This window comes from Hibiscus syriacus, unplaced genomic scaffold (assembly GCF_006381635.1).
Source record: "Hibiscus syriacus cultivar Baekdansim isolate YM2019G1 unplaced genomic scaffold, ASM638163v2 tig00111942_pilon, whole genome shotgun sequence".
Lineage (NCBI taxonomy): Eukaryota > Viridiplantae > Streptophyta > Magnoliopsida > Malvales > Malvaceae > Hibiscus > Hibiscus syriacus.
Window position 1 is genome coordinate 356740 of NW_024063218.1, and position 27936 is coordinate 384675.

The following is a 27936-nucleotide window of genomic DNA, read 5'->3' on the forward strand; positions in this document are numbered from 1 at the left end:
ATGTTTCAACAAATCTAGACAAAAAAAATTAAATATTACACTCAATTATTACATTGTTTTATTCAAATAATCAATTGCATGTTATCTACTTTAATAAAAATAAACATCAATATAAAATGATCCCTAATTACTATTTGCTTCTCAACATTTTCAAACTTTGCAATTTAATCACTAAATTTATAAATTCTTTCAAATTTAACCAATTAAGCATATTAATACTAAATTCAAGCATAGTATACCAACTTTTTATAATTTACTCTAATTTCTTAAATTCCTCAAATTTTGCAAAACGATCCCTAATTACTATTTGGTTCTCAACATTTTCAAAGTTAGCAATTTAATCCATAAATTTTAAATTCTTTCTAATTTAACCAATTAAGCATACTATACTAAATTCCAGCATAGTATAGCAACTTTTAATAATTTACTCTTTTTCCTTAAATTCCTTAAATTTTACAAAATGATCCCTAAAACTTTACAATGTTCCAAAATGGTCCCAACCTTATTTCAAATTATGTAACACATATAAATTATTATTTCAGAGTGTAACAACATATAATCACAAATTAATAAACTTATGAAACTAAAATTATGAGATCAATATGAAACCATAAACCTTTAAAATAAGAATCAAATGAGATATAGGGCTTGAGTTTAAATTACCTCAGGCTATGCTTTGTGATCTTACTGCTGATCAATCTCCCTCTCAAGCTCTCACTGCTTCTGTAATTGTGAATTGCCTCAGCCCCAAACTCTCACATTGCCTCAGCCTCAGCCCGAGCATCTCTTATAAACACATTCGTAACTCATCCATATTTATTTGTTAAGAAGACGCCGAGCTATCCAGCTTTCCATGCAAAGACGCCGAGAAATCCTTACCTAAATGTAAAGAAGACGCCGAGAAATCCATCAGTTGCATGCCCCCCACATGCAGACGTGCAGGACCCCCACATGCAGACGTGCAGCCTTGCAGGACCCAGGACCCGTGATTTCTCCTTGCAGAACCCGTGCTCTCTCCTTGCAGAACCCGTGATTCTCACGTCCAGTCCCATGCACAGCACTGAAGACGCCGAGAGTTCCTATGAAGAATCCAACTGAAGACGCCGAGAGATCATGCACAGCTCCCACGCTTCCACATCTGCTGAAGACGCCGGGATATCCAAGCTGAAGACGACGACAGCCTAAAGACGCCGAGCTTTCCAAAGAACCACATTAAGCACTGTATATTTCACCCCATTTGGGGAAATAATAGGCAAAGGGCATTAGTTGGGGAAAAAATATTCCCCACATGCATTATTCTGGCATTTTTGCCCCCCCCAATTATATGAAATACATACTTTAATTTATTTCCTTCAATAAGTGAATTTAAATTGCTTGGCATCTTAAGGACAGGATCACATTGCTCAATCAGTCGATTGTATTACAAATTTACAAATAATTTATCATATTTAGAACTGTGTGTATATATATATATATGTTGAGACTTTTCTGTGCACAAATTATATTGCCAACTAGCTAGCATTTAAATTTCAAGAATGTCTAACGCATGATCAATCGTCAATTTGATCATTTGATGATTAAGACAATGACAGCTACCCAATATTCAAAAGTTTTGAAAATTACCATTTTGTTTGTGAATGGTGTTAATTGAGATGTTTATGTTGATAATAATTATTCATTTTCCTTGTAAATAATCTTAAAAAGATAAATGATCAACTATTTTTATTATTTTTCTCTCAATTCGTATTTTTATATAATATGATTATTATAGATACAGATTTATATGGTAAATTATTTCAAAATATATATATACTGCTCTCCTTGGTATGTAGGAAAAAAAGAAAAGAAAAGAAAGAGGAGTGGAACCTCACGAGCCTAACGCACATGGTTGTTAACTATTTTCCTATACATGTAAACAACCACGTCTAATAAATTATTGAATTCACTTGGTCGGTTTATGTCTCATTTTTTTAAATTAATCACTAATATCTAATTTATTGACCGACTGATCCAGATCGGATACTGCAGAGGTAAGGACGACCCTCCCAACCTAGTTTGCTCTATTCGCAAACGCCAAGATTCGAATCATTGACTTTATTTAAGAGACCTAGTGCCTCATCCAACTAGACCAACTGATTGTTGGTATGTCTCATTTTTTTTTAATTAAGTTGATTGAATTTTTTAGAATCTTCCATGTGTTAATATATTCACACATATTTTTATTGTTTAGTAACTAATTCACGCTCTTTGGTTGATTTTAAGAAAAAAGATTGGTTAATGATGAGACAGTAACTTTTTTATGTTCTCTCTATTTATTCAATACAATTATTAGTTAAAAAAGAATTATGATCATTTAACTATAGTAGTAATTAATATATAGTCAAATTGTAATTCAACAGAAATGACTATTCAGTGCAAATGCAAACGTGAGAAGAAAGTCGTACCAGAAGGGAAAAAGACTTGAAAGTTCTTTGTGCATGTACACAGATCGTGAGTGTTTGCATGTGTCGCCGATCCGTATGCAATCTTCATCCTCTACAACCTGCAGTGCTATTTTCTGATTCGAATTACAGGTATATCTTTCAACCCCATTTTTAATGCTGTCTTCCTGAAGAGCGAAGGTGGTCTTTGCAAGCCAATTGATTGGGAGAACTGGTTGGCCAGCTCAACCAGAGTTGTTTTATCCCTCCCAATTTCTCTGATTGAGTTATAATAACCAAGCCAAGAATGATATGCCTCTTCTTTGACACTACCATCAATCTTCGCCATTGAAAACTCCAGCTGCAACAACCATTACAAACTTAAAGCTACTTCTGATAGATGAAGAGTAATACTTTAAAAATTAGATGCAGACCTTTTGTTTGGCATCTGGCTCCATATCCGGTAAAGATAGTTTCTCGAGAGTCAAGTCCTTAATTTCATCCAAGAAATACTCTTCCCATGGTGAAATCAGTAAGATACCTTCTCCATCCTTGCCTTCCCGTCCTGTTCTTCCTAGGCGGTGTATATATTGCTCTCGCTCAGAAGGAATTCCCACCTGGAATACAATATATGTATTTGATAACCAGAAAGTTCCTTAACTTTCGGGAATTAATTAAACCGTGGAAGAAGCTAAAAAGGTGCAAGAGATCTTATCATTTACAGGATTTCTCATCATGATCCAATAATATCATACTTAGAAGGTGAAGCATAAATGTATTTATGCATGTGTTTCAAAAATTTGAACTGCATGATAAGCCAGTCAAATGCTCAAGGTTTAGGTTCAAATGTACCTGAATAACCAAAGTGACATCAGGGTAATCCATTCCTCGCGCCGAAACATCAGATGTAACAAGAATTAATCTCTTAGATTCCCTAAATTCATCAGAGATGCGAGTTCGAGCAAACTGTTTCTGGCCATCACTAGACTGCTCCTCACCTCCAATTACACCAGTAAAGTCATGATCAAAGCGGTGATAACATTTTTGCACCACATGGCCAAACTTACCACACAATTGGCACTGAGGTCTGTTAGAACTCCGTCCTCGGCCTCGACCCCGATAATCGCCACCTTGATAGTCTCGATTTTGACCTGAACATAATTGTGAAGCATCGCTCTCTTTAACTTCCACTTCAACATTATTTACCTCCTTAGGTAAAATGGTCAAGTTAGCCATAGCATCTTCATGTAGGAATACTTTCTGTCGAGCCTCACAATATATTAACATATCAGTCAAAGTTTCTAAAGACAGACTATCACGAGACGCAATAGCGATGATCGACTCAAACTCCATTGAGAGACCAACAAGAACAACACTCACATGTTCTTGCTCAGTAATAATACTGCCAGAAACATTAAGTAAATCACATATTGACTTAATCTTTACAAGACACTCACTAATAGTCAGTCCAGATTTCCTTTGAGTATGTAAGCTATGTCTAAGGGATGAGATCTTGGCAGCAGATCGAGCACCAAACAATCGAGAGATAGCAGACCATATGGAAGAGCTTGTTGTAAGGCCAGTAAGATGAGGCTCTCAAAACCTTGTTAAAGAAGGAAAATCAAGAAGATACATCTCTAGTTACAACACAGCTTATTTATAGCTTTATGAGCTTACTCAACTGAACTGAAACAGAAGCATAACAGCTTAAACAGAAGCATAACAGCTTGAAACAGAAAACTCAACTACCTATCACTAACTAACTCATAACAACTTGTAAGCTCATAGGGAGAGCGTTGGGGATAGAGTTTGAAGGTCCGAATGAGATTTTAGTCCGGGAGATTGTAGCAGCGGAGGAATTGGAAGGCGTATCCCAATCGCTATCTATCACCTTTTAATTGAAATTGGAGGGTGAAGTTTCGGGATGAAGATTTTATCCTGAAATAAAAGAGGTTCGATGGGCTGATTCAAGATTACTAGCATGGCATGTTAGCTTTGTGGCAGCGTTGAGGAGAATTTGGCTGGTCAGAAACGAATTTGTTTTTAGGGAGAAAAGAGTAAAACTTAAAGACGTTGTGTGTACAGTTAAAATGCTAGCTTTGGTTTGGTGTAAGACACTCAAGGAGTTTTATAATCTTGATGAGGAACGGTGGTGGAGTGCTAAGAGCAGAATATGCAGAATATAATTTGGCAGTCTCCGGAAATGGGGCAAATGAAGTTTTAATGTGGACCGGTCTGCTACTAAAGAGGCAACGGGTTGCGGAGGAATGCTAAGAAATTCTGAGGGGCATGTGGTGGCAATGTTTTTCGGACCTGTTTCAGACATTTATACTGAATTTACAGAGTTGGTAGCTATTAAACTTGCATTAGAATTATTTTGCGAATCTAAGTGGCTGAGGGAGGTGAATTTGATTGTTGAATCTGATTCTTCAGTAGTATTAAACTGGATACAATCTTATTCCGGTTGACCTTGGAAGTGGGGAGCAGTTTTTGAAGAAATTGATGGGATGGTTTTGAAGATAAAGGGTGTTAGATTTGAGTTCACACCGTGACTTAGCAACAACATGGCCGATCACCTCGTAAAAATTGGATCGAGAAGAAATGTTTTGTTTAAAGCTTCTTGGTAAGATAGCAGGTTGAATTTAAATGTAAGTCCGTGGTCTGGTCCTGTTTCGCTTGAATGTTAAGCAGGGGTTGTTTTTTTTTACAAAATGGTTAGTTAAGCAGGGTTAGACAGGTTGTTCCTAGGCAGAGCTTTGTAGATTGAATATGTGGAAGTGTTGCTTATTTTGATCCTTGGCTGTTCATGTTTTCTGCAGATCGGTTGTTTTAGTCCCTAACTGTGGAGTACTCTTTTCCCTCAAATAGGTTTAGGGGGGTTTTTAATGAGGCTCTTAGTTGGGGATGTGATTACTATCTCTAAGAGTAATAAAAAATTTTGGTTTTGCTGAGCAAAAAAAAACTTGTAAGCTCATAGGAACCTATTGCAATACGCACTTAATCAAATATTAAAACTTGGATTTCTACGATATTTCCCTAGTTGATGGTTTCAACATCCCCATGGTGTTTGGCTCGAATAGCGGCGGTTGTCACAATATTCGGGGCACCGCGGACATCAACGAGCAGTGTCCGAGTGTGTTAAAAATTTGATCCTAAGAGTTTTGAATGTTTTATTTTTCATCCTCAAATTATAACCATCACTTTAAATAATTAGTCCTTAAACTTTTGAACATTCCAATTTTATCCCAGAACTATCACTCCCATTCTAAATTGATCTATAAACTTTTGAATCTTCCAAATTTATCCCAAAATTCATCCTAACATGTAATTAGTTTCAACATAAGCTTAACATAAATTTTATTTCCTTAAAATGAATTGATCGTTCAAAATTATGGGCACCGATTTAGAATGAGTATCATATTTTGAAGATGAAATTAAAATATTCAAAAGTTTGAGAACTGGTTTAGAATGAACGTTGTAGTTTAAGGATGAAATTATAATATTTAAAAGTTTAAGAATCAATTTAAAATAAAAATCATAATCTGAGGACGTGTAATACAATTTAATTCATTATTTATAGTGAAGTTGATCGTTTGAAGGGTAAGAGAGGGCATAATGGTTTATTTTAGGTGGTTATTTAATTTTTTTTAAATATTTTCATTTCTGTAGAATCTAAATTTTTAATTTTAATTAATTTAAATTGAACTAACGAAAAGAATGGTAAGAGTCGTCAAAGTTAATATCAACTATGTTGTCTTTTTGTCAATACTAACGTTAATTGTATTATCTTTTTCTTTCGAAAATATGTATTATCTTTTTATTAATATTGACATTAATTATTTTATTATTTTTTAGATTAAAAAATCCATGAATCTTGAGAAAATTAATCTTCGAACCTACAAGGCATGAAAAGGCCATAGCTTCTAACGCCAACAAATCTAGAGAAACCCTACAATCTCCAACCCCAAATACCCGAGGAAAGGTTTATTTTGACATTGGGAAAGGCCATGATCTCGAGGTAAAATTGGCCTAAAATTATTTAGATATTTACTATATTTATTATAGTGACTTATAACTCATAACGAGTTTTAATGAAATACATTTTTTATTCAAATTTTAATATTTTTTTATTTTATTGGAATTCGTCACGTTGACATGACAAGTTTAAATAAAAAGATATTATTTAGACAAACTCGTCACATTGCACTATAATTTTTACCGTAGATTGCAAAATAAATTTCGAATTAGTCTATTAAGCCAATTAATTTTTCCGTCTGGCCTAATGGAAAAAAAAAACCTAATCTCTACCCAAAAATCTTGAAATAAGCTATAGGCATTAACGCCCTCTAAACCTAAGAAAGGCTCATTTTCATGTTGTCCACAAACATATTTGTTTAATTATTGATATCGAATTATTGATCAAATAATTTAGATTAATATTATAAAAAGTTACTACAGAAACAACATTTTAATTTAATTTATGACAATCACACTATTAATTTTTTTTCACTGAGTCAGAATCATATTTTAATATTTATATTGATTATCTCTCTCTATATATTTAATTTTTTTTAGATTAATGGAATTATATGATATTATCGAGGGTGATTGAATGTGATAACCGATTTGTAGTGAAGATAGGTAACAATTCCGATTTACCAATCCACTTAGGAGCATCACGGAAATCCAATAAAGACAGAGGAATGGTCCGATTTCTATATCCTATGAAGCTAGTGTCCGTGTTTGCGTCTACCTCAGATTCAGAGGCATCCCTACTGCTCATACAGTGGAATGGTCCATGCAGGAGCATATATTCATCGGAAAGGAGGTTCATTCATGAACTGGATGTCGTAACCGGTTTTCGTCCGGGCACGAAATATTTATTTGGCGAGAAAATTGATGTGAATAAATGGTTTTGAAAATAATTTGGGAGTCGTCATCGGCCTTTTGGATCAGGTAGGTCGAATACCTAAAAAATTATATTTTAAAAGAGTTTTTAAGAAAACATCAGTTAAAAGATAAATTGATCTGCGTTTTAACCAAAAATTCGTTCTTTTTAATAATAAAAAGGGATTCGTGGTCGGTTACGTTTAGGGAAGGATTAGCACCCCTACAATGCCCAAAATTGGTACTTTTTAATTATAAATTGTCTCTATTATTAAAATTTTAAAAATTCAAAAATATATTTAATTTATAATTCTATTATTATAAAAAATATTTATTTATTTAAAAATATCCGAAAAGAACTTCTAGGTGCCTTAAGACAGCTCTTTTCTTTGATATTGATAAATATTAATTTAAATTATATTGTTTACTTTTTAATTTTAAAATATCAGAATAGGACATCCAGTTGTATTAAGACTGTCCTTTTCTTCGATATTAAAAATAAATATTTAAAAATTACTATTTATTATATATTTATGGATATAAAAATATTTAACAATATAATAAAATAAAAATACAAATACTACTAAAACAATATATTTAAAAACAATAAATGAAAACATATAAAATAATTGACTAAATTATAATAAAAATAAAATTAAAAATCTAATTCATAATTAATCAAAATTATAGGGATTTAATATGTTATTTCCTTATTTTATGTATTTGGTGACTAAAATAAAATTATCTAAAATTCGGATATTAGAATCAAATAAATTAAAAATATAAACTAGGGATTAAAATATTATTTATTAAAATTAAGGGATTAAATCTGTAATTTATCCTAAATATATTATTTTAATATGAAGGACTAAAATAAAAGAAATTAAAATTCGAAGACTGAATTAAAAATATTATAAATTTAATTTAGTGACTAAAATGGAATTCTACAAAACCTGAAGGGTCATGGACGGGGTTTACTAAAACGCACAGTTTCACTATAAAACGGCGTCGTTTCATCTCGGGTATAAATACCCTATAACCGGCTTCTCCCTTAAGCCATTTTCTCATTTCTTCATTTCTTTTTCTCTCTCTAATAGAGAGAAAATTTTTCTCTCCTCTCTCTCTTCAAACTCCGCCTGGAGGGAGCCTGATTACAGGCCGGTCGTCGTATCCCGGTGCCGACGACCACGCCGGCCACCGTGAATGGTGGCCGGAATTTGGAAATAGCTTAAGCGAAGCCCTATTTCTCCTTAAGCACAAATCTAACTTCTATTTCTCTAAAATCCCTCTCAATAGCAGTAGATCTAAACAAAACCGAAGGGTTCTACCTTCGCTTAAACGGCGGTTTGGCAACGTTTGGCTTCCGAGGGCAACAAAGGCTTCAAGGGTAAGTCTCCTTCTTCTCTTTTTCTTTGGTTTGCTGCTGTGGTTGCTATTCGTTGTTGTTGTATCTCTCCCTCTGTTTTTTTTTCTTGTTGTTGGCTGTCTGTTTTTGGTTATCTCCGATTCTTCCTCCTTTTCCTTTTTTTTTGTTGCAGGTGTGATCGATGGCTTTTATAGCCATCGATGATGTGGCTCTCGGACTGGTCAGAGGAATGAAGTTTGGTGAGTCACCGAGCTACATGGTGACTCACCATAGAGCTCGACATGTGGAGGGGCAGTTGGCTTCTGGAGGTTTCTGGCGAAGCGGCGACTTCGTGGCGTGGCACTGGCAGCTGGCTGAGACGCCGACGTGGGGCGGCTGGACTGCATCAGGGCCTTTGGATCTACGGCGGCTGGGACTTAGATACAAACCCTAAATGGGTTTAGGGTTACATATTTGGGCTTTTGGGTTGGGCCGGATTTGGCCCGTTTGTAATAATAATTAATAATAATATTAGTAATAAATAATAAAATTAGTAATTATAATATAATAATAATAATTATAATAATAATAATAATAATAATAATAATAATAATAATAATATTTAAATGAAAAATGAGTATCTTCAGCTGCCCCTCTTTGCTCATTCTTGTGTTAACAAGAATAGAGCAAAGACGAAAAGATAATAAGTTTTTCATTTGACTTAACTTGGATCATAATGTAGATATTGAATAAATTCTTCTCTCTCTCCAGATGAGTTCCTCTCATTATGAACTTTCTGCTGGGGATGATGATGACCTCCTTTTTTTCTGTGATAGAGTCATTCAAAGGTTGAATAAGCTCTTGATGAGTTCTTCTCATTATGAACTTCTTCCTCCTTCTTCAGATGACGAGTTCTTCTCATTATGAACTCTACCTGGCAATGTTGATCCATCAAATGATGAATTCAAGCAAAGGTTTGAACAAATTCTTCTCATTATGAATTTCTTCTTCTTTATTCAGATGAGTTCTTCTCATTATGAACCTTCTCTGGCAATGATAATCCATCAAGTGATGAATTCAAACAAAAGGTTGAACAAATTCTTCTCATTATGAATTTCTTCTTCCTTCTTCAGATGAGTTCTTCTCATTATGAACCTTCTCTGGCAATGATAATCCATCAAGTGATGAATTCAAACAAAAGGTTGAACAATTCTTCTCATTATGAATTTCTTCTTCCTTCTTCAGATGAGTTCTTCTCATTATGAACCTTCTCTGGCAATGATAATCCATCAAGTGATGAATTCAAACAAAAGGTTGAACAAATTCTTCTCATTATGAATTTCTTCTTCCTTCTTCAGATGAGTTCTTCTCATTATGAACCTTCTCTGGCAATGATAATCCATCAAGTGATGAATTCAAACAAAAGGTTGAACAAATTCTTCTCATTATGAATTTCTTCTTCCTTCTTCAGATGAGTTCTTCTCATTATGAACCTTCTCTGGCAATGATAATCCATCAAGTGATGAATTCAAACAAAAGGTTGAACAAATTCTTCTCATTATGAATTTCTTCTTCCTTCTTCAGATGAGTTCTTCTCATTATGAACCTTCTCTGGCAATGATAATCCATCAAGTGATGAATTCAAACAAAAGGTTGAACAAATTCTTCTCATTATGAATTTCTTCTTCCTTCTTCAGATGAGTTCTTCTCATTATGAACCTTCTCTGGCAATGATAATCCATCAGATGATGGATTTGAACAAAAGGTTGGTTCTTCTCATTATGAACCTTCTCTGGCAATGATAATCCATCAGATGATGGATTTGAACAAAAGGTTGAACAAATTCTTCTCATTATGAATTTCTTTTTCCTTCTTCAGATGAGTTCTTCTCATTATGAACCTTCTCTGGCAATGATAATCCATCAGGTGATGAATTCAAACAAAAGGTTGAACAAATTCTTCTCATTATGAATTTTTTCTTCCTTCTTCAGATGAGTTCTTCTCATTATGAACCTTCTCTGGCAATGATAATCCATCAGATGATGGATTTGAACAAAAGGTTGGTTCTTCTCATTATGAACCTTCTCTGGCAATGATAATCCATCAGATGATGGATTTGAACAAAAGGTTGAACAAATTATTCTCATTATGAATTTCTTCTTCCTTCTTCAGATGAGTTCTTCTCATTATGAACCTTCTCTGGCAATGATGATCCATCAGATGATGGATTTGAACAAAAGGTTGAACAAATTCTTCTCATTATGAATTTATTCTTCCTTCTTCAGATGAGTTCTTCTCATTATGAACCTTTTCTGGAAAAGCTGATCCATCATATGATGGATTTGAATCTTTGCTAAAATTTTGAAATTCCTGTCAAATATTCAACATGGATAAAATGAATGAAAATGCTCCTATTTTGCAAATGTCTAAATATGATGCATGAATGTTGATGCAATCTTCATTTGACTTCAAAATGGTGAACTCGGTTTTCCTCCAATTCATCATTTATTGCCAGGGTCACCTCTGGATATCAGTGTAGCAACTTATGCTATCAAGCTTGCATTTCTGAAGAACTATCTGATCAACTTGTATCTTTATGTATTCTTTGCTTCATGAAAGTCTCAGAAGAATTGTTTATTTGTGGAACTCTTGTCGTAGTCAGAATTATGACCTTAGTGCCCCATTTTGTCTTGGATAAAACCAACTTTATTTGTTTGGACTTGTGTAGAAATCCCATAAAGTTTTCATCTTTGAAAAGAGAATCTGTCATCTTTAAAAAGAGAATCTACCATCTTTTGAAGAGTGTAGATGTAGATATGCCTGACTCAGCAAGGATTAATTAAGAGAGTAGAGTCTGTTCGATTTGACTCTTGAAACATATCACAAGGAGGATTTATTCCAATTCCTTTCATGTCTCCACATCTAATTGGATCTCGAACAAAGCAACTCAAACCATATCATGTAAAGATGTTTAACAACAACCTATTGTTTGATCTTAGTTGGCTCCAATAGTTTCTTGTTGTTAAAATTTCAGCTCTCCTTCTGTGGAAAGAAATCTTCATCATATCTCAACTTCTAATCTTGGGGTTGAAGAAGACAGACTTCATCTTGGATCAAAAATGGAAACCATATGATCACAACATTGGTTCAACATCAGAATAACTGGTTCGTAAAACATTTGACAACACATGCATCATCTCATGTGGTTTCTACTCAGATGTAAAACATTTGACAACATATTCATCCTTTTCTGTGTATTCTGCTCAGATGTCTCATCATTGAAGCTCTTTGCCTAGTGTTCAAAGTTTTTGTATAATGTCACAAGATCACTTGAGAACAAAACTCAATGGGAATACAAGAGAAATGTTAGTATGACCAAAAAAGTTGGTCAAATTCACAAAATGTTCTGGTGTCGAATTGAATAGGAGATACTAATTGCTCTTGATATTATCTCAGGCAAGGGAAAGTATAATACTGATCACATTTTTTTCCATAATGAGCGTTGTAGGAAGTAGAAACACATCAACTATAGGATCCACGTACAGAAAAAGGTCCAGGGAATTCTTGCTGCTGGGTATGAAACGCGCATGATAAAACCCAATAGATGGAAAATCAGTTCATCTTGGCTGGCAATGATGACCCCAATAACAACGTGAATAACAGTAATGTAAGTGAGTCGAGTATTCCTTTCCAATGTCATCAAGTAAGTAAAACTGATGTGAAAAACAGCTTCATAATCCCAACAGTATGGTTGAAACTAACTGCCAGGAACCTCAAAGAAATATTTTCAATTATCACTGATACAGAGAATGCAAAATTCAACGCTGAGATCTTGAGGAACTGAACCCTGGATCGAGTAGTCTACCTGGGGACCATTTTTATCTCTGTTGGGTAGATATTTGTTCAACAACAGGACCCTGATGTAAGTGTTTGATGAATGAAGAAATTATGTATAGTCAGCTCAACTGTCACTGTTTCATCATTTTCATTCTTCATACCTTTCTGTCTTATTGTAAATATTTGTTCAAGTCAATGATCTTGACATAGGATGATGTGGGCCTTCAGCATGCCCCAATATTTACTGATATGAGCGTTCAAACTACATCAACATTCTTCATTCTGATTGAAAAGGGCTTTCAGCATGCCCCGACATTTGTTTCTTGTTAATCTGAGCCTTCAAAATGCCCCACATGGATCTGTCTGAAGGAACCTTTAAAATGCCTCAACATTGGCTGATACAGATGCTAAAAGTATGCTCAACATTACTTCTTGTTGAGATGGGCCTTCAAAATGGCCAAATATTCATATTGCTGCGAGCCTTCAAAATGCCCCAATATTCTATTTCTGGTTGAAAATGGGCCTTCAAGATATCTCTCTAGATCTGTTTGATTCACTCTCAATGTCTATTTGACTGAAATGTTATGATCCATCACAAGGTTCAATTTTGACAATGCACTGTTGTAGGTACTTGTGGCTTTATTCGTGCCCAAAATCTGTTTATCTTGAATACTCTCATTCTGGCGTCACTAAACAGCAGTGTTGTCAAGTAACTGGAGGAATCCTCTTCACGTTGTCACAGACTTAAGAAACAATCAATCATTTTGACAGAAACGTCTGAGATATGTGCCTCTTTTGAATGAACTGACCATTTTCTGTATATAGAGGGATTTAATCAGACAGAGTATAAAAATAGCTTGGTAATCCGTTCCAGGCTGACACAGTGGCTTATCATCTTCAGTGAAGGCCATATCTTAAATATAATTTTCTGTGGGAGAGAAACCAATTTATGCAAACAGTAATCTGATGCAGTAGCAAGACTACATATTCAATGGTATAAGCTCATCAAAAATCTGCACCCATGCAACATGTTGATTCTGATAACAACTCATCTGATTATGAAGCGATCTTTCAGGATGGTTTCACATATATTGATAGTTCTTCTAATATCGAGGAAATCATGAATTCTGATTCTGATGAGGAGAGTAAACTGTTATACTTGACAAAAATGGGATTCTCAGAGGCTGAAACTTCAATAACCATGGAGAGATGTGGTTCAGATTCATCAATTGCAAAATTGACAGATTTTATATGTGCTGATCAAATGGCTAAGGTTACTGACGTACTTCTTATGGTAGAAGATAGGAAGCCATTATGCAATGATCCCAATTACAAGCAAAGGCAAAACTTGGGCTATGATTTGTGGAAAAGGAAGAAGCAGAGGAAGCTTGAAAAGAAGCTTCTTAATGAAGATGATCATGCAGTTCATATTTCAATTCCAATGATCGGTTCTGGGGTTCCTACCAAATCAGATCAGATAACTCAAAGAACACTTCCAGAAGATGCTATTGAGTCTCCTTATTTCTACTATGAACAAATTCATCTTCCAAATTCAATGATTGGTTCTGTCCAACCAGATTAGATAACTCAAAGAACACTTCCAGAAGATGCTATGAACAAATTCATCTTCTAAATTCAATGATTGGTTTTGCCAAACCAGATCAGATAACTCAAAGAACACTTCCAGAAGATGCTATGAGCACATTCATCTTCCAAATTCAATGATTGGTTTTGCCAAACCAGATCAGATAACTCAAAGAACACTTCCAGAAGATGCTATGAGCACATTCATTGTTCCATTTAATGTTTGGACTGGGATATCACAGTACTTATTCGATGTAAAGCCAGAATTTGTAGATTCGAAGCATTTTCCTGCTGTCACACTGAAAATAGGCTATATTCATAATCTGCCAATTAAGAACAGAATTCCTCTTATTCTGCTTCCTCCATGTGCTGATGCTTTTCCCTTGACAAGGAAATGATGGCCTTCTTGGAATCCAAAAACAAAGTTGAACTGTTTATAAACATGTACAGGAAGTGCCAAATTAACAGAAAGGATCTGTAAGGTTCTTGAAGCTTATGACAATGAGCCACCTTAGAGTGTCCAGAAGTATGTTCTTAATGAGTGCTGAAAATGGAATCTAGTATGGGTTGGAAGGAATAAAGTTGCTCCACTTGAACCTGATGAGGTGGAAATACTTCTAGGTTTCCTTAAAAACCATACATAAAGACTGTTTAGAGACATGTTTCCCAGTGATATCAATGTCTTGTTTCTTTTTGCTGGAATCAGTGCTGCAAAGATCGCCTTCTACTGTCTTAGTATATCTTTGAAAACAGAGGTGCAAGAACTGAATGGTGATTGGTTGGAGCAATTGATGAATAGATTTGGCGGATTCGACCTTGTTGTCGGTAGCATCCCGTGTAACAATCTTACCGGAAGCATAAACATCATCATGATTAACTAGAAGATTTTTGTTGGTGCATTTTCTTGTAATGACTGCTACGACAGCTGTCTCTTCTGCTGCTCCAAAATACACACTGCCATATCTCACTCTTCCTTAACTATGGAAGGTTTAGTTGATGGTAAAACTGGTTATCTCAACTTTTGGAATCCTGTACAGCATACAAGTGTAGAATCTGTTCCAATATCTTATTCTGTGCCCTAAGTCCTCAAATTCAAATTCAGCAATCTTCTGAAGGACATAATGGGTATCATCTTGACAAGAAAGTGATCGGCATAGAAGAAGTAGCAATGATGTATCAAGACTTGAGCCAGCATCACGGTATAACCAGAGTGCAGGTAGTGACTTGCTCATGGTTCTATAATGTAATCTTCTAGAGAACATGAATTGATGGTTGGAGAAAATAATCTGTATGGTGATCCTTATTGCCCTCAGTATGAGATAAACGATCTTTCTTGATGAGATGCTAATAATGTCATAGGAGAGTGTCACAAGTTCAATTCTCCAGACTTTCTGGCTTCTTGGACCACTTGCCTTCAAAAATGTGAAGTGCTTCATTATTCTGGCTTCGTTCATTCTTTTTCTACAACAGAGGTAGAATAAGCAACAGTTGCTTCAAGGATCTTCCTCATTTGAGGCTGTCTTGTTTGAAAATGTTTTTTCTCATTTCTTTAATGAAGAATAAAAGAATTTTGTAAAGTATTACCCCTTTCAGGTTCACAATATAATCAAATCATAAACAATGAGTTTAATGAATATCAAATAAATCAACTATACTTTTAAATCATTCAAAATCATAGTCCTATGGCAAGTGTCAAAATTATTGACTGATTTGAGGTGTAGGTTGATTTTGGTAAAGTAGGTTCTTTCAAGTTGGTTCAGTATGTCGCTTCGGGCTTCCACTAACTTGAAGAAATGGTTGTTATGCTCATCTTGTAGAGATGCTTCTCGTTTCCAGAATCTCAGGAACGTTTTTGAGATGTGGGTGCTTTGTTAAGAGCTAAGATCGTCTCTTACGTCGTTGTTGCACATTCAATATTCGAGCCGCCTTTTCAGGTTTTCAACTCGAATCCTCCTTTGGTTTCAAGATGTTATTTAAAAATTTATATCTTGAACCCACCTTTATCATTTTCATATCATGCATTAAAGATTTTAAAAACTAATTTTTGCAAATAAAATCAATCTTGGAAGGCGGAATGAATTCTAAAGATATCATCTTTTACTTAGAAACCCATGTATGATTAGAATGGACTTTTCAGGTACGTAACGTAGGCCATGGCTTATGGTTACGAAAGAAAGGGATAAAAAGGCCCAAATAAGTGTTTAAGGGTCATCAAACCAAGGATCAATTCATTCTGATGCCGTCAATCTTGTTTTGTTGACTTGGATCTGCCTTGCTGAGGAATTTTCCATCAACTGGATCCCTCTAGAGTGCCAAATTTTGGATTCATTTCCATTTTCATATCTCCAGCATTTCTTGCTCTTCTTGTTTGTACTTGATCACCTTGTAACTTGAGGCTCAATAAATCACCCATCTTTATTCGATTTCCTTTTTTTTTTTTTTTTTCTTCTTCTTCTTTCTTTGCTGGATGAGTATAATACTTCAATTGCTTTGAGCACCTCTTTTTCCTTTTGCATTTTGGAGGTTTTCCATTATTCTTGATTGGATTGATCTTCAAGCACTCTGTATTTGACATACTTTGTAGTTCAAAACTTTTATGACTTCATGGAAACTTGTCTTCGTAATAAAACTGTATTGACAATCTTTATTCTTGTGAGCCAATATCCTTTACCTTGCCCCCTAATGTAGAGGGTGATCCTTGGTTAGGGTTGAATTAGAAGAAACATTATTCAGGCTCAAATGGGGACAACAAAGGATATATATATATATATATATATATATTAAAGGGTAAATGAAACAATGCCGTTCATCATCTCATACACAGAAACCTTTGTAAAAGAGGTATCCACAGGGGATGAATATCAAGATTAACTTTATTTACATGAAAAAATAATTAATGCATGATATATTTATTTCAATCAATCACTTTCCCCTTCTTCTTTGAGTATGCCCTAATCACTCGAAATTATCATCAATGAGTTGGTCCATGATGCCTCATCTAGTCTCTTCTTGCAGTAAAATTCACGGATAATTGAAAGTTTGGTTCTTTTGAGGTCTTTTGGTTTATGATGGTTTTGTGTTCGAAAAGACAAATGTGTGACTTTTGAAGTCATGTATATGGTGGAATGTAATATCATCAATCAACTATACCCGAAAAGGTAAACATCTAGAGTTTGTGTCTCAAAAAACAGGTAGAGACATTTCTTCAGAATCTCAGATAAATGTAGTGTCAGGATTGGTTTTGGTAAAGGTCGAGTAATTGGTGTTGGATGGGATATGGAAGATATAATTTTATCACTTGCCAATAGATCTATAACTCTTGCAAATTTAAAAGAATATTTAATCTATTTGATACTCAATAATCTCAAGATTAAAACTTGATTCTTTGCTCATAACCATAAAAGAACACATATTATTTATTGCACAAAAGGCGGAGAAAGAAACAAAAAACAAGTTCAAACAAGATGCTGAAAATAAAAAAGTACTATAGTGGTAGATAACACTTCCACTTATTTATTTATCATGACTCATCACTCCTCTATTGTTGGGTATGTACTTGGCCCAGGATCTTTATCCTTATTTGCTCCCCATTTCTTGATCGTTTCTTATGTCAAGACTCCCTTGTCAACGAGCGTCTCTATTTCCTTTAACAGTGACCAACAATTCCATGTTGAATGTCCAGATACTCCCAAGTGAAAATTACAGAAGCTATTTTGATCATAGCAATGGGCATAAGGCTTTGGTGACACCTTCACCAATCTTGGTGTAATGTAGTGACCTTTAACCAAATGAGGGTACAGGTCTGAGATAGATTCTTGAAACACCTTCAGAGTTTTTCTCACTCGCGAGGCTATCACTTTCTTTGATCGTTCTGACCGAATGAATGCTCTCATGTTATCGAGGGGGTTCTGAATGCTCATTTCAGCTATAACTGGGGTAGTATTAACCAGACTCCTTAAGTTTCCCCTTGCCTTACTGGTTTTCCATTATTCTTCATAGGATTTGGTTATATTAGTTTCTGTTGAAGAAACAATTTCTGAACATTGAACTTCACCCCTTCTTTTACCTTATATTTTTGAATTGCTTGCTCTAAAGGGTCTTGGAAATTTCTCTTAAGGTTACCAGGAACCTTAACTGAACAATTTGGAATTCCAGTCTGATTTATCCAAGGAACTTCCTTATAGGTCCAATTATCATTTGGAGGCCACTGTGATTGATCAAGTTGTGGAGTAATTGATCTGGCTGAGAGCATTTTTGGATGCAACTTTTCACTCGAACAGTGGAAGGGAGGAAATTGAAATCCCTGCACATTCTTTTTTTTCTTGATCACTCTATAAGATTTGGCACCATGTTTAACTGAATAAGACTTCACTGTATTAACCCCAGCTTCTTTCTTGACTTTAGTATTGTCAGATCCTCTTATCTTGCCATTCTTGATAGCCATTTTGATGATTTCTCCAATTATGATGATGTCAGATAAATTATTAGGGACAACCCCTATCATGTGATTAACATAAGGAAATTTTAATGTGCTGATGAACAAAGTAGTGAACTCTTTTTCAGTCAATGGTGGATGTACTTGAGAAGCAACGTCTTTCCATCGTTGTGAATATTGTCGAAAGCTTTTATTACACTTCATATTCATGCTTTACAACATTGTTCGATCAGGGGCCATATCAGTCATGTGCTTGTATTGGCCCAAAAAAGCTTGAGCTAAATCCCTCCAAGAACGTATTTGAGTACGTTTTAGCTGATTATACCATTTGGATACAGACCCGGATAAACTGTTTTGGAAACAGTGGATCAACAATTTTTCATTCTCTACATAGCCAGTCACACGACGACAGTACATAGTGATATGATATTCAGGATATGTGGTCCCATTATACTTCTCAAAATCTGGAACCTTGAACTTTGGTGGAATAACCAGGCCAGGGGCCAAACTTAGTTGTTTGGCATCAAACCCATAAAATGACTCAACTGTCTCTATAGATTTTATCACCTCTTCTATATTTTCCAGTAGTTGAGTGAATTTTTCCTTCTCAACTGATTTGTTTAGGTCAAGGACCTCATTACTAATACAAAATTCATCAGGCTTCAACTCAGAAGTAGTAGGATAATCAGTGGGGAACGATGCTCCAGCTTGATATGGTGAGTTCTTAACAGCTAAGTAAATCGGTGATTGAATTTCCTGGGGTATAGAGGTGAACTCAGGAATATGAACAGGTGTAACATCCAAAGAATTTCTGGGGTTTTCAACAAGACTCTTTCCAGCGATCTGATGCTTCTCAATCATTTCTTTCATATTGTTCAGTAGATCGATATGAGAATTTGTGATATTAGCTTCAATTTGTGCCAACTTGCTCCTTAATTCCTCTTGTATTTCTTTCTGCTTTATCTCAATTTGGCTAGCCTATCTTCATTTTCTTTAGACATTTTCTTGTATCGTGCTGAGCGTTCTTGCTTCAAGGAAAAACCAAGATCACTTTGTTTGAAATCCTTATTTTAATGAATGAATTAATGTATTATGACATAAAAAAATGCAAAGGTGCCAAATGCAAATGTAAATGTAAATATGTGAATGTAATAATAAGAATACAAATTGTGCAATACAAAAGCAAACATAACAGTATAAATGCAAAATGAAAAATGCAAGGATGTAAAATACAAATGTATGCATGAAAAGGTGTTACTCAGAGTGATCATCTTAGAACAGATTTCATTGAACACAAAAGTTTTGGTACATTAAACAAAACTTTACATATAGGATATATTTTATTCCTATTTCTCCAAAGCCAAATTAGTTTATCAGCTTAAGGGACATATTGTTTGTCTGGACTGCAACTTCTTCCATGACATTCTCCTTAATCTTCTGTGTCACTTCTCGGAGTTGCTCATTTTCCCTTGTAAGAGAACTTTTCTGTCCAAGAAGTTCTTGAACAAGATCTTCATATATGTTGCAGCTCTTTTTCAGCTTGGTGACCCCTGTTATCCACTCTTCTGGGTACTTCCTAGACCAGCATTTTGAAAGGCTTGACTGATCTTCTGAAAATCTTCATGCATGGTTTTCATCTCTGTGCTCAATTTCTTGTTTTGGTCATTCAAGTCCTTCAAATAACATGCTTGAGCTTCATAAAAATCTCCACTACTCTGAATGCACTGACTGATGCTCTTACCATAGATTGCTTTGGTATCAATCTGGTAGGATCTTTGTGTAATACTTTTGGTATTAATATAACCGTTCTCTGTATACAGAACTTCCCTCGATCCTCGGAGTTTCCTCAGGATGTCTTCCTTGGCCGCATCATATTTGTTTGATCATAAAACTTTTTGTCCATTTACGATTTCTTTCCAATATGATGAACAATCTTTCAAGTCAACACCTTTGATTATGCCATGATCATGTATGCAAACAAAAGAAATTAATATGAACAGATTAGAGCATGTAGTATACATGAAAAAAAATAGAATAGTTAGTACCAACTAAAAAAACTGTATATCAATGTATAAATCTTAACCTCATGCTTTCTAGTTCCATGCTTTGTTTGGAAAATTTACTTAACCGCACGATTTCTAGTTCACATCATTTATTCAGGAAAAGAAAAGGAAATAAAATAAATTAAAAGCTAGAGCTTATTTCTCCTTTATGTATACCTATGAACAGAGTTTCAGTATTGTCTTAGATCAAAAGAATTTCTAGGGTTCATTATATGCAGTTTCAGTTCTAGTAGTAAAGGTACTCGAATTGTTCTTGTTGATGCCCCCTTGGGCTGTCAAACCCTCAATCCTAGTCCACTACAGACTTTAGCGGATCGAGTTCAATTCGAGAGGACACATTTCTCTATGCCTGACACGGAGAATAAATTCTCACGAAGACATAGAGCATATGAACCCCGAAGTTACTTGCTAGGTCTAACACGGAGAATAAATTCTCACGAAGACGTCGCTTTCACTCCCACTTAAAAGGGACAAACTCAATTATAGAGCTTTATGTTATGCAAGTGTTGTGTGTGAGGAGAAATGTTCAAACCTCTAACAGATAAATAAAATAATTAATACCTGAATAAAAAAACAATATTATATAAAATAATAAATAATAAAATTTGAAAGAAAAGAATTAAAAATTAAATAAATGAATTTTTAATTTCTAATTAATAGAGACAATTTATAATTAATTTTGAAGTTTGACAGGTCCCCAGCAGAGTCGCCAAGCTGTCGTAACCGGTTTTCGTCCGGGCACGAAATATTTATTTGGCGAGAAAATTGATGTGAATAAATGGTTTTGAAAATAATTTGGGAGTCGCCATCGCCTTTTGGATCAGGTAGGTCGAATACCTAAAAAATTATCTTTTAAAAGAGTTTTTAAGAAACATCAGTTAAAAGATAAATTGATCTGCGTTTTAACCAAAAATTCGTTCTTTTTAATAATAAAAAGGGATTCGTGTCGGTTACGTTTAGGGAAGGATTAGCACCCCTACAACGCCCAAAATTGGTACTTTTTAATTATAATTGTCTCTATTATTAAAATTTTAAAATTCAAAAATATATTTAATTTATAATTCTATTATTATAAAAATATTTATTTATTTAAAAATATCCGAAAAGAACTTCTAGGTGCCTTAAGACAGCTCTTTTCTTTGATATTGATAAATATTAATTTAAATTATATTGTTTACTTTTTAATTTTAAAATATCAGAATAGGACATCCAGTTGTATTAAGACTGTCCTTTTCTTCGATATTAAAATAAATATTTAAAAATTACTATTTATTATATATTTATGGATATAAAATATTTAACAATAAATAAAATAAAATACAAATACTACTAAACAATATATTTAAAAACAATAAATGAAACATATAAATAATTGACTAAATTATAATAAAAATTAAAAATCTAATTCATAATTAATCAAAATTATAGGGATTTAATATGTTATTTCCTTATTTTATGTATTTGGTGACTAAAATAAAATTATCTAAAATTCGGATATTAGAATCAATAAATTAAAAATATAAACTAGGGATTAAAATATTATTTATTAAAATTAAGGGATTAAATCTGTAATTTATCCTAATATATTATTTTAATATGAAGGACTAAAATAAAAGAATTAAAATTCGAAGACTGAATTAAAATATTATAAATTTAATTTAGTGACTAAAATGGAATTCTACAAAACCTGAAGGTCATGGACGGGTTTACTAAAACGCACAGTTTCACTATAAAACGACGTCGTTTCATCTCGGGTATAAATACCCTATAACCGGCTTCTCCCTTAAGCCATTTTCTCATTTCTTCATTTCTTTTTCTCTCTCTAATAGAGAGAAAATTTTTTCTCCTCTCTCTCTTCAAACTCCGCCTGGAGGGAGCCTGATTACAGGCCGGTCGTCGTATCCCGGTGCCGACGACCACCGCCGGCCACCGTGAATGGTGGCCGGAATTTGGAAAATAGCTTAAGCGAAGCCCTATTTCTCCTTAAGCACAAATCTACTTCTATTTCTCTAAAATCCCTCTCAATAGCAGTAGATCTAAACAAAACCGAAGGGTTCTACCTTCGCTTAAACGGCGGTTTGGCAACGTTTGGCTTCCGAGGGCAACAAAGGCTTCAAGGGTAAGTCTCCTTCTTCTCTTTTTCTTTGGTTTGCTGCTGTGGTTGCTATTCGTTGTTGTTGTATCTCTCCCTCTGTTTTTTTTCTTGTTGTTGGCTGTCTGTTTTTGGTTATCTCCGATTCTTCCTCCTTTTCCTTTTTTTTTGTTGCAGTGTGATCGATGGCTTTTATAGCCATCGATGATGTGGCTCTCGGACTGGTCAGAGGAATAAAGTTTGGTGAGTCACCGAGCTACATGGTGACTCACCATAGAGCTCGACATGTGGAGGGGCAGTTGGCTTCTGGAGGTTTCTGGCGAAGCGGCGACTTCGTGGCGTGGCACTGGCAGCTGGCTGAGACGCCGACGTGGGGCGGCTGGACTGCATCAGGGCCTTTGGATCTACGGCGGCTGGGACTTAGATACAAACCCTAAATGGGTTTAGGGTTACATATTTGGGCTTTTGGGTTGGGCCGGATTTGGCCCGTTTGTAATAATAATTAATAATAATATTAGTAATAAATAATAAAATTAGTAATTATAATTATAATAATAATAATTATAATAATAATAATAATAATAATAATAATAATAATATTTAAATGAAAAAATGAGTATCTTCACTAGAGAAGGGAAAATTTTACAGAATTCAAGACCCTGACGAGGCATTGGTTTATTTCTTTACCGTCTTTATCGAAAATCTTTCATCTTGAGTGAGGTAAAAGAAGCTTCCACCGCCAAAATAGCTAGCATGTTATCAGAAGGATCCACTTGCACTCCCTCAAATGTCTAAAAGAAACCCAAAACGAATAAACCCAAAATTCAAATATTATATTCAGTTTCCCAAAAGCTTCCAAAAGTATTCAACTGATACCCATTTGCAAGTTAAGCACAAGTGATTTAAGTCGTAATTCTTGTGGCCTTTGCAAATAGTTTGTCCTGGCTTCTTAATTTCCCCACTAGAACAGCAAGGATTCCTTCTAAATCGTCTAAATCCATCTCTATAAATTATTGAAGCTTATGCAATATCTATTACATCACAAGTAATATCCCCAGCTTCACCATCGCTTTCCCAAATGCAAATACTCGAGAAATTCATGTTCATTTCCCCTAATATACCATTCCATATACGAATGATCTTTACTCGGTATAAGCTCCCCCCTTTTAGAGAATGCTCCTTCCCGTCGTTTGGTCAACCAATAGAAAATGTTAGTAAAAATTTGGTTCCGACATCTATGCTCTCATTTCTCCTTTCCCTTTTTAGTTTTTTCAGTTTCTTCAGTAACCCTAAGAATACAACTCTTGCTCGAGACACCATGAGAAGATCCATCCAAGTTCTTCCAGATTGCAAGAGATGACGGAAAAATAGTGTCCACGTGTCATTGTTGTGAATGATTACATGAGGATAGTGTAGATAGAGGAGCATCAACTGTCGGTGATGATATTTTGCATTGGCGGAGAAGAGATTGAAGCATATCATAGCAAGCGACTCTCCATCGTGTTAGTCTACTGTCCAAGTAAGAGGTTAACAGGCCAGCTAAGATTTCCATCACCCACCTTAACGGTGATTAACATCGAGTGACTGGTAATAAATTGATAACGTTAATGATCAATTTGTTATTTTAAAATATTAACGAGAAAAACAAAATCTTACTCAAATTTTAGTGATTATTTATGTAGTTTATTCAAAATCAATAAAGCTTTAAATTAGATGCCGTTAGAAAGTCGAAAGCCGAAAGCCAAATTATTCCTATTAAACCATAAATATCTACTTTATAAAATAAATGAAAACTGTGTTATTATTATTAGATGCCGTAGCAACCCATTGTGTTGCTTCATTCATCCTTTCCTTCTGCTGACTATTTAGAGGTTCCAATTGCCCAAAAAAAGTGTTTACCATTAAACCATATAATGGATTAATAATAATAAAAAAACTATATAAAGGAGTATGGAGTTTTAATAGGTTCAATTAATTAAAAAATTAACCTAAACATTATATATTATATACAACGGGGCAACTTTAGGCTTACAAGTCTAAGGGGTGAGTTTACCCCTAACTAAATATACAATACAATGAACAAATCCCCGAGCAAAAACCAACCATGAGCTACTTAGCCATTTCCCAAATCTCCTCCATCCTCTTCTTCACCATCCTTTTCGTTTCCGCCCATGCAGCTCTCTTCGAGATCCGCAATGATTGCTCCTACACCGTGTGGGCGGCAGCCTCTCCCGGTGGTGATCGTCGCCTAAACCCTTCTCAAAGTTGGACCATCAATGTGCCTGCCGGCACTTCCATGGCTCGTATCTGGGGTCGAACCAATTGCAATTTTGATGGCAGTGGTAGGGGTCGTTGCCAAACCGGTGACTGTGGTGGACTCTTACAGTGCAAAGGCTGGGGTGCTCCTCCCAACACCCTGGCGGAGTACGCGCTTAACCAATAGGGAAACATGGATTTCTACGACATTTCGCTCGTTGATGGTTTCAACATCCCCATGGTGTTTGGTCCGACTAGCGGCGGTTGTCGTAACATCCGGTGCACCGCCGACATCAACGGGCAGTGTCCGAACGAGTTAAGGGCTCCCGGTGGGTGCAATAATCCGTGCACGGTGTTTAAAACCAACGGATATTGTTGCACACAAGGGCAGGGAACCTGTGGTTCGATGCGTTTCTCGAGGTTTTTCAAGCAACGGTGCCCCGATGCTTACAGTTATCCTCAGGATGATCCTACGAGCACCTTTATTTGCCGTGGTGGTGCCAATTATAGGGTTGTGTTTTGCCCCAGAGGCTAGCCTCATCTGTAGTTGGTCGGAAGCAAGAGCCAAGAAGAGTGTAGGGTTGCTCCGCGCTTTGGAATAAAACTAAAAAGTTACGATAATGAACCTGTTGTTGTGTTTGTACGCTGGATGTGTTTGTGTTTCAAGTAAGAGCAATAAATAAATAAATAAAAATAAAAATAAAAACAATCCTGATGTTTTACAATGAATCTGGGTTTCACGAAACAAAATTTTATAAATTGTTACTGTGTGGATGAAAATTTCCACGTAGTTGATGACATAGAGTTTGGCAGATCAAAAGTATAATTTATTAATACTAACCAAAATAGTAAAGGATTAGCTATGAATACAAGTCTAAACTATTTATTAAATATTAATGGTGGCCAAAATTCTACGCTATAGCACAACCCCTCAAACGCCTTACCTAACAATTTACTTCCCTCCCCCAACAAAAAAAACAATTTACCACTGCTGGTTAGAAAAATGGGGTTACGATGATTGTAGGTAGTTTATTTTTTCAGATTTGGATAGAGAACTGCAGCTAAAGATTTTATAAAAAATAATAAGTTCATGACAACGAGTAATATCAGGATGAAGGGAATAAGAGAGAGTTTCCGGCCTTTTCTCCGTTCATAAATGCTAATCATTAGATATTGACCCACTGATTATGAGAGTTATAAGTGCTAACGGTTATTCATAAGTTAACAGGTTCAAGATTAATAGTTACAATTATTCTGATGATTTACTTAAATCTCTCAATAATCATGATATGAGAGAGTAATAAATTGAATATATGAAAACACGAAGATTCTGCTCAGCGAAAGAGTTCTTCCGAAAACTTTGATTGAATTTTTTCTACTAGTTTTATAAATAAAAAAATGACAGTAAAAGTATAACTTTTGAAGGAGAGCCGAAGAATATATATATATAGGGCTAAATCCAATTACGTAGTGTAAAATTAAATTTTTTTATATTTTTTAGGATCATTGGATGAAGTGAAATCAAATACTGAGATTAATGGTAAAAATTAAGAAACTATTTACTGAAAAAAAGAATACTCTCAACATTTAATTTTTCTTAACATCACGATCTTAAAAATTGTAAAATTAAACGCTGAGCGTAAGCAAACCAAACTTGCACGTACTTGTCTTGGTCTTTGGTCATCTTTGGTGATAAGGGGCCTAACCAAGTTTTTGATCAGTTGCTTCACTGCTTTGTAGACATTTTTACACGTCACTATTCTAAGTCTCCATCTTGTTTCCTTCAAGAAATTGCATCATAACAGTACTTTTGTGGTATATTTTCCCCCAATTATATGAAATAAAAAACTTTAAAATTTATTTCCTCCAATAAGTGAATTTAAATTGCTTGACATCTTAAGGACAGGATCATATTGCTCAATCAGTCGATTGTATTAAAAATTTACAAACAATTTATCATATTTAGAACTGTACACACACAGATATATATATATATATATATATATATATATATATATATATGTTTGGGACTTTTCTGTGCACAAATTATATTGCCAACTAGCTAACATTTAAATTTCAACAATGTCTAACGCATGATCAATCGTCAATTTGATCATTTGATGATTAAGTCAATGACAGCTACCGAATATTCAAAAGTTTTGAAAATTACCATTTTGTTTATGAATGGTGTTAATTGAGATATTTATGTTGATAATAATTATTCATTTTTCCTTGTAAATAATCTTTAAAAGATAAATGATCAACTATTTTTATTATTTTTCTCTCAATTCGTATTTTTATATAATATGGTTATTATAGATACAGATTAATATGGTAAATTATTTCAAAAATATATATATACTACTCTCCTTAGTATGTAGGGGGAAAAAAGAGAGGAGTGGAACCTCATCAGCCTAACGCACATGGTTGCTAACTATTTTCCTATACACGTCAAGTTCTTCTAGATTGCAAGAGATGACTGAAAATAGTGTCTAAGTGTCATTGTTGTGAATGATTACGTGAGGAAATTGTAGAGAGATGACGGAAAATAGTGTCCAAGTATCATAGCAAGTGACTCTGCATCGTGTTAGTCTACGGTCCAAGTAAGATGTTAGCTGTTTCCGTCGCCCACCTTAATGGTTGTTAACATCGAGTGATTGGAAAGAAATCGATAATGTTAGTGATCAATTTGTTATTTTTAAACTTCAATGAAAAAAACGAAATCTTACTCAAATATTAATGATTATTTGTGGAGTTTACATAAAATGAATAAAGCTTTAAATTAGATACAGTTAGAAAGTCGAAAGCCAAATTATTCCTATTAAACCATAAATATCTACTTTATAAAATAAATGAAAACTGTGTTATTATTAGATGCCGTAGCAACCCATTGTGTTGCTTCATTCATCCTTTCCTTCTGCTGACTATTTAGAGGTTCCAATTGCCAAAAAAAAGTGTTTACCATTAAACTATATAATGGATTAATAATAATAAAAACTATATAAAGGAGTATGGAG

The 27936-nt window shown here is 34.5% G+C and overlaps 1 protein-coding gene and 1 pseudogene across 1 annotated transcript; one reads left to right on the forward strand and one right to left on the reverse strand.

Moving 5' to 3' along the window:
• Positions 1-2521: 2521 nt before the first annotated feature.
• On the reverse strand, positions 2522-3376 carry LOC120173261 (probable DEAD-box ATP-dependent RNA helicase 48). Its single transcript, XM_039180474.1, has 3 exons — positions 3273-3376; positions 2855-3037; positions 2522-2781 (listed from the first exon to the last, which is right to left on the reverse strand). Exons 1-3 carry the CDS (start codon positions 3303-3305, stop codon positions 2551-2553), a joined length of 447 nt encoding a protein of 148 aa, XP_039036405.1. The 5' UTR covers positions 3306-3376; the 3' UTR covers positions 2522-2550.
• Positions 3377-24734: 21358 nt separating this feature from the next.
• On the forward strand, positions 24735-25469 carry LOC120173292 (annotated as a pseudogene).
• The last annotated feature ends 2467 nt before the right edge of the window (positions 25470-27936 follow it).